Raw genomic sequence first — 9,924 nt, 5'->3', positions numbered from 1 at the left:
TGAAAACACAAATGTTATAGAACAGAAAACACAGACACAGATACACATGTGTACATACACACATTGGGAATTCAGCTGAAGAGACATCTGCATTTGTATATAGTATGTTACTTTGTTTGATTACAGTACATGAACCTTAGGTTTAATCTCCAGTACCTTGACTTAAAAGAATCAGGTTACAGCTGACAAGATTGCTTTTTCTGCCAAAGAACCTGGGAAGCCACTGGTTGTAAGTGTGGACAACGCCAATTTCCAGGGAAAAATGGAGACTATAATTTGGTCTGTAACTAGCAAACTGCAGTGGAGAGGGGAGATTGCTGCATTTTCTTCAAGACTGCTGCTCTAATTGCATTGCTGCCTGATAGCAGATACTGGATTCTTAGGAAGAGAAAGATGACGTCACACACAACAGAACAGCTGACTTCTAGGAGTGGCCCATGAAACAGCTTGCTAGACTTTGGGAAAGAAATTATAAATTAACTATGGCAACATAGTTAAAGAGAACATGTATAAGATGTTTTATATATGGCATATGTCACCAGGAAGAATAATTAAAATGTTTAAACATAAATCTATGAAATGTTGGAAATGTCAGCAGACACCAGCTCTTTTTATTATATGTGGTGGACATGTGCAGAGGCCAAAGACTATTGGAGTCGGATTCCAACATGCATGAAAAAAATGTTGAAACAAAGTATAGAACTAAAACCAGAGACATTCCTGTTGGGTATTTTACCAGAAAAATTTAACAAAAGCAACAAAAATTCCTCTGAAGGAGAAGTGATTAAGAACATTTTGAACTGTGCAGAGAAGAATAGACTCACAATGAAACTTAAAGACAAGGAAGATACAGAATATTATAAAGTATGAGTGAAATTTTATGATTGTACAGAAAATGAATATATAAAGAAATTAAATTAGAATTATTACAAAAGAAGAAAATGGAGAATGAATGGTGGTAGACCCCATGATATAATTAGGTATTGAGGAGTCAGCATTAGATAAATAGCATATAAAGAATTGTATGTTTAGAAAGGAAAAGGTAAAGGAGAAAGAAGAAGTAGAAAGGTGAAGGGAAAAGAGCAGTGGAGGGAAGTAGGAAGGAGGAAAGAAGAAGAAGGTAGAGATGGAGGGGAGTGTAAAGAAATGGACAATAACAGACTGATGAATAGTAATATAAAATAGGTGCAATGATTTAAGAATGATTAAAACAATGTATAACTCTGTATATTATTGATATATTCGCTGCTCGCCCGTTCACCCGGCCGCTCGCTCGCCGCTCGCCCGTTCACTTGCCCGCCGTTCGAGAGCAAAAGGGGGAGAGATAGAGAAAGAGAGAGAAGGAAAGAAAGAGATGAGAGGGAGGAAGAGAGTGTGAGAGAGGAAGAAGCAAGATAGAGAAAGAGAGAGAGAAAGAAAGATGAGAAAGGAAGAGAGTGAGAGAGAGGAAGAAAGAGAGAGAGAGAAGAGTGGAAGGAAGAGGGAGATAAATGATAGAAAAAAGGGGAGAAAAAAAGAGAAATGAGAAAATGATTGAAGCAGAGAATGACAGGAAAGAAAGAGAAAGAGACAGAGAAATGACTCTTGGTGATGACGGATGACGTCATCGGGTGGGAAAAACCGTGGTATAGCAAAAAAACCGTGGAGTATTTTTTAATTAATATTTTTTGAAAAACCGTGGTATAGCGTTTTGCGAAAATCGAGACCGCGAAAATCGAGGGATCACTGTATATACGTGTGTGTGTGTGTGTGTGCATTTATGGAAATTGTGGAGAAAACAATAAAAAAACATTATGTATATGTAAATATATATATATAGAGAGAATGTTTGCTAGGTGACACTGCCAGCCCCTGCTGTTAGCCTATTGTAGACCATGGGAAATTCCCATTTATATATACCTGCTAGGAAATAAAATCAGAAACAGTGGAATCGTCATCCTGACAGTAATGCTGGAGAGTTTCTTCTGGGACAGGTGCTCACATCAGATGCAAAGACTATCCAAGAAGTAACTGTTGCTGATTGTGAGTCCAGCCATCAGCAGAAATGAATATATAAAGGTAGAGATACCTTGCTCCCCAACACCTCAATGAGTCAAAACACAGTAAACACAATCAAAGCCATTATATTTTTTTTTCTAGATTGTATTAAGAGTCTGGATGTCGGTACTTCCGAAATACAATTGTTTTAGGTCTTATATCCAAGCTGTTTATTAAGCTCGAAGCATAAGCACCTTGTTATTTGACTTTTTTGTTTTTGAATGCCAAGTAGTAGTGTCCAGCTTTTTTTCTACCAAGTGTAGTCGTGATGTGCTGTCCGTCAGCATTTCCATAAGCAGGTCAACCTGTAGCTTCAAGTAATTGTTCTCTTCCAGTAAGTATTTGTTTGCTTTCTTCAGGGCCTTGTTGGGTGATTCCTTCTCTGGAGAGGGGAATAACTGTAATGAGGGCATCTGGTGGGGGATATTCTCATTTTTCCACTCACCGTTGTGGAAGACAAATTTTGTTTTGTTCAGCTGAGCACGTGGATGGTCATAGTCCATTCCAAGTTCAGCTTGTCGAGTTTTGTAGTCCAATAAATAAAAAGTGGATAATGAACTTGCTTGGCGAAGTGTTGGCCTTCTTGGATAGAATTTACGAGAAAAATGATCAGCCCAGTAATCACGCATATCCTGTAGAATGTTAGAAATGGTTTCCATGGCAAGGAGAATTAGAGATGGGGGATACCAGTAAGAAACCTATAGAAGAAAGTTCTGGAGTAGAAAACCAACACGTCCAATGTTAAAGAAAAGACTGGGGTATTGTATAGCTTTATTAGATCAGAAATTAAGTTGGCTAGATGTATAAATTAATAATATTTTATTTAAAATGCTGCTTACCATTTCTCATAGTGGTTTATAAATTTGGAAACATACAATATATAACATGATACAGTATTTTATTTTTTTAAGTCAGTCAGATTCATCAATCAAACCATTTATTTTTAAAACCCCAGGTAAAAAGAAAAAATGAATTCTGAAAACAGGGACAGTATAAAAAGGAAGTACTAAAAAGAAATCAAGCAGGAATATCTATCTTCTTAAAGCTATACTGTAGATCGGTGATTCCCAACATGGGCCCCACGCCCCACAGGGTGGCAATTTGATTTTTAATGGGGGCAATTGGAACCTTGTTTAAATCAAGTTATTGGTCTTTTAGGCTTGCTCCACGTGAGTAGGAGTTACTTTTTCAATAATAAGAATTATATGGGTGGAGGGCATCAGGATTTTAAAGATGCTTAGGTGGGGCACGGCCAAAGAAAGGTTGGGAACCACTGCTGTAGATGCTAAGCAAGAGTTCCTAAAATGTAACCTTTCCAATGATATGAAATTTCATCTCCCAGAACTCTTCAATATTGGCCACATGTGCTGGAAGATGTAGTTTAACCATGCATTCATTTGCTATTGGTAAAGATTCTGATTAGTACCGTAGATAAACAGCGGTGTATGTTCAGTTTGCTGCTAGATGATATGAACAGCCAATTTCATAGCCTTCCTGTTGCTGTCCTTGTTGGGTTGGAAAGCCCTCTAAACAATCAATAAAATGAAAACTGTCTTCTTTCAATCACAGAATAGGTTTCTGTTGTTAGTAAACATTCTGTTTGGAAGAATGGTGGAAATAACTTCTGCAAGCTTCTCTGCTCTGGGAACAGTTTCATAGTGGGGATGACAAACTAAGGAGAACTGTACACCAGATAAAATGTCACCTTGTCTCACACGGAAGAGATGTGTGTGTGTGTAAATGTTTTTAATTTTGGATGAAGTGACAACATGATGGGATTTGAGACAAGAATGTTTTCTGTCATCATACCCATCTTTTGGAACATAATTTTCCCAGTTGAATACCATTTGCTTAACTTACATTCTCCCAGAAGTACTCTATTAAAAATCAAAATTTTCTATCCCTATTTAATTTATTTGTTTATAAATTTTATTGGCCCTACCAGCTCTTTTTATTAGAGCATAAAAAACTAAAGATTCTAAACAGAATACAAGATTTAGCCTCAGGTCAATGGTTCCCAGAACAAGAATGACTATTAAAATCTTATGGACCATACCTATTTTCCTGTATCTATTATTTCTTTTTTGTTTGTTTGTTTTGGGTGTCTCTTTTTTTTAAAAGAAAAATTATACATATTAAAAACAAAGAGTACAAGACATTGTATGTTTCAGCTTATAGTTACAGTTGTAGCATGTCTGGTATAAAACAATACAACACATGATATCCCTAACCCTCCCCCCTCCCAAACTGTGTCTTCGACAGTTTATATTTGTATCTATTATTTCCATCAGTCTTATTGTGGTGGCTCATACGAAAAACAGTGTTTTTCTTTTTTCTTTAACTGAAAACTATTTCAGTAACTGAAAATTTCTTTGTCATTCTATTAATATCCTTTTATTTCTCTTGTCCAAACTCTGTTTGAGAGTAATAGCAGCAGCATGACAATAATCTAATTATACCATAACTGTTTCAGCAAATCATAGGATATTGAAACATGAATATGAGTAGATCTATAACAGGTGTACCTTTGGTGTCCTTGAGATCTGTTAAACTATAGCTTAGGAAGGATCATGATGATGGAAATTCTAGGAATTATAGTCCACATCTGCATCAGAGTAGAGAAAATAGTTTCTAAATGAGAGGGGGAAAATGAGTTTGACCTGGATGTGTAGCCATTACTCTGACTATTCCAGAAACCTGATTGTTTGCTTGATTCTTCCCTTCTTTCCCTTTCTCCAGAATTTTAAGGTTTAAATCATAACATTAACTCTTGGTCTTGGTGAGCCTGAGCACAGATAGAAGAAAAGATCAATTTTCTCAAGGAATTGCCTCACAAGTAACTCACAATGTTATCACAATGAATGGTAATATAGTTAGAGGGCCCTCCCTTCCCCCTGTATGGTCTTCTAGTAAGAAGAGAATTGCACTACAGCCTCAGGCTGTTGTTGAGGTCTTTGAAAGAAAGCATATGAAGGTAGATTGTAGACAGTACTAGCCATAAAAACAGGCAAAATGTTCTCCCTGTTCTGAGAAAGCCATGCTCACCAGATAGTATTTTGTTGTAGCTATTCAAGTTCTTGTTTCAGCTAAAACCTCAGGCATAAACAGGCTTGACAGTAGAGATAAACTATTCCTTTTGAGTGTATTCACATATGTATATGCACTCTCACTGAAGTTATGCCTCACATCATATTGTTAACTTACCTAATGTCACCATGTGACAGGAACAATTGCTGTTCCTGTTTTATCCAATCATGTTTTTGCATTGAATACTTAAATGAAGATGGTTTTGTTTCATGACTGTTAAATGACACACCCGTGTTTTAGCTAGTTACATTAATTTATATTAATTAACCCACTACCTACAATTAGTATTGTGCAAATTAAAACAAGTTTCATGTATCAAGTGCTCATACCAGCCTGTTAACAAGTAACATACTTATAAGTTAAACAATTTTACCTCCTATTTCAGCTTCTTCCCCCCCAAAAAACTACTTTTATTGAGACTTTTGAAGTCATTGATATAAACTCTATTCATGTATGCTTTACTGAACCACAATGTACTACATTAATACAATTTCATGGTCTCACACAGCATACTGTACAAAATTAAATAATACCTTTTAGCCAAGTACAGTGGTACCTCTACTTAAGAACTTAATTTGTTCGGTGACCAGGTTCTTAAGTAGAAAAGTTTGTCAGTAGAAGCAATTTTTCCCATAGGAATCAGTGTAAAAGCAAATAATGCGTGCAAGCCCATTAGGAAAAAAATAAAAGCTCCGAATTTGGGTGGAAGGAGAAGGAAGAAGAAGAGGAGGACAATCACTGCCGAAGGAAGAAGTTGAGGTGAGGGGAATCAAAAAAATCCCAAACTTTAAGGCTTTTTTTAAAAAAAGGGACTCTGAGGCAGCGAGGAGGAGCACGCACCTCCCATACACCCAGCGCAAGGCTGCCTCCCATATACTGCGCCACAGAGAAACCCAGGCGAGTAAGAGGGTGGAACCTCCCATTCCTTTGACTGAAAGGTGGCTGCTGCTGCTGCTACCCGCTTCCTCTTCTTTCCCATACTGAAGGGCTTCCCTCTCCTCTCGCTCGCTCGCTCGCTTTGTAGCCGGCGCCTTTCCTTCACTGTGGTGATGCCACGGTGTGGCTGAAGCCGAGTTGATCAGGCCAGGGCGAAGTGCCCCTTTTTGCCTTTCCGTGCCCAGATGCTCTGGGAGGCAACCTCGTGCCGGATGTGTGGGAGGCAGCGCGAGGGACTCACCACAGCGAAGTGGTTTATTTTCTCTCCAAGCACCCAGAGAAAGGAAAATGCTCCATTCACTCTGGGCTGACTAGAGTGAAGGGAGCGTTTCTTTTCTCTGGGCGCTGGCAGAGGTTTATTCCCTCTCCAAGCGCCCAGAGAAAGGAAAATGCTTTGTTTGCTCTGGACTGCCAAAGCCTCCTTAAGTGCCACCGAAAGGCTCCTCTGGCAGCCCAGAAAAGCCCGAAATGGCCGGGATTAAAGGCGGAATGGCAGGAAACTGGGCCTTCATGCAACTCTCAGCTTCTTAAGTAGAGAATGGTTCTTAAGTAGAGGCAAAAAAATCTTGAACACCTGGTTCTTATCTAGGAAAGTTCTTAAGCAGAGGCGTTCTTAAGTAGATGTACCACTGTATATTGGATGAGCCAAGTCTTACAGTACAGTAGTAACTTTTATACAGGTGTCACTGTTCAAAATACCTTATGTTGAGAATTCACTGTTCAGAATTGCAGTACAGGAATGACAATTACCATATTTTTCAGAGTATAAGATGATCATCAGTTTTTGGGGAGAGAAATGAGGAAAAAAAATTCTGCCTCCGCCTACCAGAATCCATCAGTATTCATCTGGCGAGTCTTCGGAGAGGGGCGGCATACAAATCTAATAAATAATAATAATAATAATAATAATAATAATAATAATAATAATAATAATTATTATTATTATTATTATTATTATCCTTACAGCAAAAGCCTGCTCAGGTTCAGCACGTTATTGCAGCCTGATTCAGCACAAGCAGCTGATTGGAGGTTGGATCAGCCTCCCAGAATACCGCCAATTGGCTGTTCCAGGCTGTGGGGATCATCACAGCACATTGCCGCTTCTGCACCAACAGTGGGTTACTCCTGGTTCGAACCAGTTCTTAAAATCGATAGCAGCAGGGGTGGGAGACTCCACCCACCTGTTTGTGATGCTTTTGCACATGTGTAGAAGCATCGTGTGTGCACATGCATGCTGAAACCAGTAGTAAAGGGTTTTGGAACCCACTACTCTGAGACCGCTTCCTGCCGCACGAATCCCAGCGACCGGTTAGATCCCACAGAGTTGGCCTTCTCCTGTCGATGAAATCCAGGGGAAGAGCCTTCTCTGTGGCATCACCCAACCCTCTGGAATCAACTCCCTCCGGAGATTAGGATTGCCCCCACCCTCCTTGCCTTTCGCAAACTCCTTAAAATCCACCTGGGCCTTTTCTGCTTTACGTATGGTTTGTATGAGATGTATGATTGTTTTTTATATTAAGGGTTTTAAATTGTTTTTAACCATTGGATTTGTACTGTTTTGTTGTTGTGAGCCGCTCCGAGTCTCTGGAGAGGGGCAGCATACAAATCTAATAAATAATAATGATGATGATGATGATGATGATAATAATAATAATAATAATAATAATAATAATAATAATAATAATAATAATAATGGTGATGAAATACGAAATCCAGCATAGTAATCTCGTTTGCTGTGTTGTATTGACATCATCATCATTATCATCATCATCATCATCATCATCATCATAATACTGTTCTGCACAGTATGTTCTTGGCCTTCATGCATCATGTTTTTGGTCTCCACACGCTCCATTTTAAACCCACTCCAGGCTGCCGGGCTCACCACAATATATCACTGCTGATCACTGCATCCATGCATCATGTTTTCAGCCTCCATATGTCAGATTTTCAGCCTCTGCACACAACATTTTTGGCCTCCGCCTGTCACATTTTCAGCCGGTTCCAGGTGGCAGGGATCCAGAAACTATTCTCTCCATACTGACTCACTACAACATACTAGTAGGTGGAGTATAAGCTTTCTATTAGAAATTTGAGCCTAAGACAGACACATATAAGGTCTTTAAATTTATGAAAATTTAGAAAATACAAAGACAGGAAACATATAAAAGTGTAAGAATCTATAAGAAGGGTAGGAGCATTAGGTAGGAACGTTAGATAGACATAGGAGAGCATAAAGGGAAATAGTATATCAAATTAAATACAGTTTAATAATATGTGAACTGGGTGCTTAACCCTTATTTATGCAGAGGTCGTCATTCAATAAATTTTGAACACTGCAATATGGAATCTGACATTGTATGTTATAGCAGTGTTGGTATCTGAAATGACTTGGAAGATGTAGGATTGTCCAATATGCCATGACTATATATGTAAATATATTGCAAAACCATTTCTGAAGGGTTGGGAAGGATCTTTAAAGATACATAATTAGCTTTTTTACCCTATAATCAAAAAGCAAATTTCCTCATGAGGAATTGCAACATACTGCATTAGACTGAAACAATGTAAAACACCATCAGTAGAGAGATATAAATCAAATTATTTCAGAAAATCCTCTAAGCAGCTCACATTTGTGTACAGTGCTACAGTTTATGAGTCTGCTAATTCCTTATGACTCATGAGAATTGGAACACCTCTCACATAGCTATGCCATACTGAAAAAGCATAACTAAAACCAAATTCATCTAAGACACTATTTGTATTCACATCTAGACCAGGAAGCTACAGTCTCCTATGCTTTGGTTGCCTTCTAATTTAACAATTGCAATACATTCAACTTGGGACTGCCTTTGAAAGCCATTCAAAAGCTGCACCAGGACCAATTATGGCCCAGCCACAACATGCTTTTGTTGCACTTATGCTCTGTGAGATATGCTGTTGCCAGCATGCTTCCAGATGCAATTCAAGCTTCTGATTACGTATTATACATGAAGCTCTTTGTGGCATAAATCCTGGTTACTAAGGCAGGGTTCTCCAACCTTGGCCAGTTTAAGACTTGTGGACTTCAACTCCCAGCTCTGGGAGTTGAAGTCCAAAAGTCTTAAAGTGGCCAAGGTTGGAGACCCCTGATCTAAGGGACTACCTATTCAACCAACATGAATTAAGACAGTTGGGCATACTCCAGATCCCTTTATGCCTAGGCCCTGGGTTAGAGTGGGGAGAAAGGCTTGTTGCCAATTTTTAAAAAATGATTATTATTTCCAGACTTTTTGATAATAAAGCAATATTTTTGTTTTTATTGTATTTTTATTTTCTGTTGTATGTAAACACCCAGTCATGGGCTCTAGGCTTACATCTCATAAATAAAATGTAAAACTACACAAGACTATTCTGTCCTCTTCTGTGAAGAGTTTCCATGTTTTCTAAAAGAACATTGAAACTGATTTTAAAATTGTTTTCTGAGTATATGTCTAACTGTGATAGTGATGATGATTTTGGTACTCTTATTGGAGTGACTACACGTTTTCTCCAGGATGGTGTTCTCAACCTATTCCTTCAGACTTTCCAACAGCTATGCTGTAACTGAGTACATTCATTTATTTGGCTGCTAATTATATTGTTTTTCCTTCTTCTTTTTTCTCTTACTGTGTCAGAAATATTTAATTTGAACCTGTCTATGAGTAATATCTAACTGCAGGGGGTAAAGATATACAGTAGATGAAATAATAAAGAACAACTCCTCTTGCACGTTGAAACTGAAAATAAGCGTCTAAGGCAGGGGTCTCTAATCTTGGCAACTTTAAGACTTGTAGACTTCACCTCTCAGAGCTTTGCTGGCTGAGGATTTCTGGGAGTTGAAGT

At 38.3% G+C, this 9,924-nt stretch overlaps 1 protein-coding gene across 1 annotated transcript; it reads right to left on the bottom strand.

The window, feature by feature from the left end:
• Window positions 1-2,210: 2,210 nt before the first annotated feature.
• On the bottom strand, window positions 2,211-2,746 carry CBY3 (chibby family member 3). The gene has a single exon (XM_070735852.1). The coding sequence runs from the start codon at window positions 2,694-2,696 to the stop codon at window positions 2,211-2,213; it is 486 nt and encodes a 161-aa protein (XP_070591953.1). The 5' UTR covers window positions 2,697-2,746.
• Between the last annotated feature and the right edge of the window lie 7,178 nt (window positions 2,747-9,924).

Source organism: Erythrolamprus reginae, chromosome 2 (genome assembly GCF_031021105.1).
Source record: "Erythrolamprus reginae isolate rEryReg1 chromosome 2, rEryReg1.hap1, whole genome shotgun sequence".
NCBI classification, from domain to species: domain Eukaryota; kingdom Metazoa; phylum Chordata; class Lepidosauria; order Squamata; family Dipsadidae; genus Erythrolamprus; species Erythrolamprus reginae.
The sequence above is the reverse complement of the archived record's forward strand: the minus strand, read 5'-3'. Positions and strand labels throughout refer to the sequence as shown.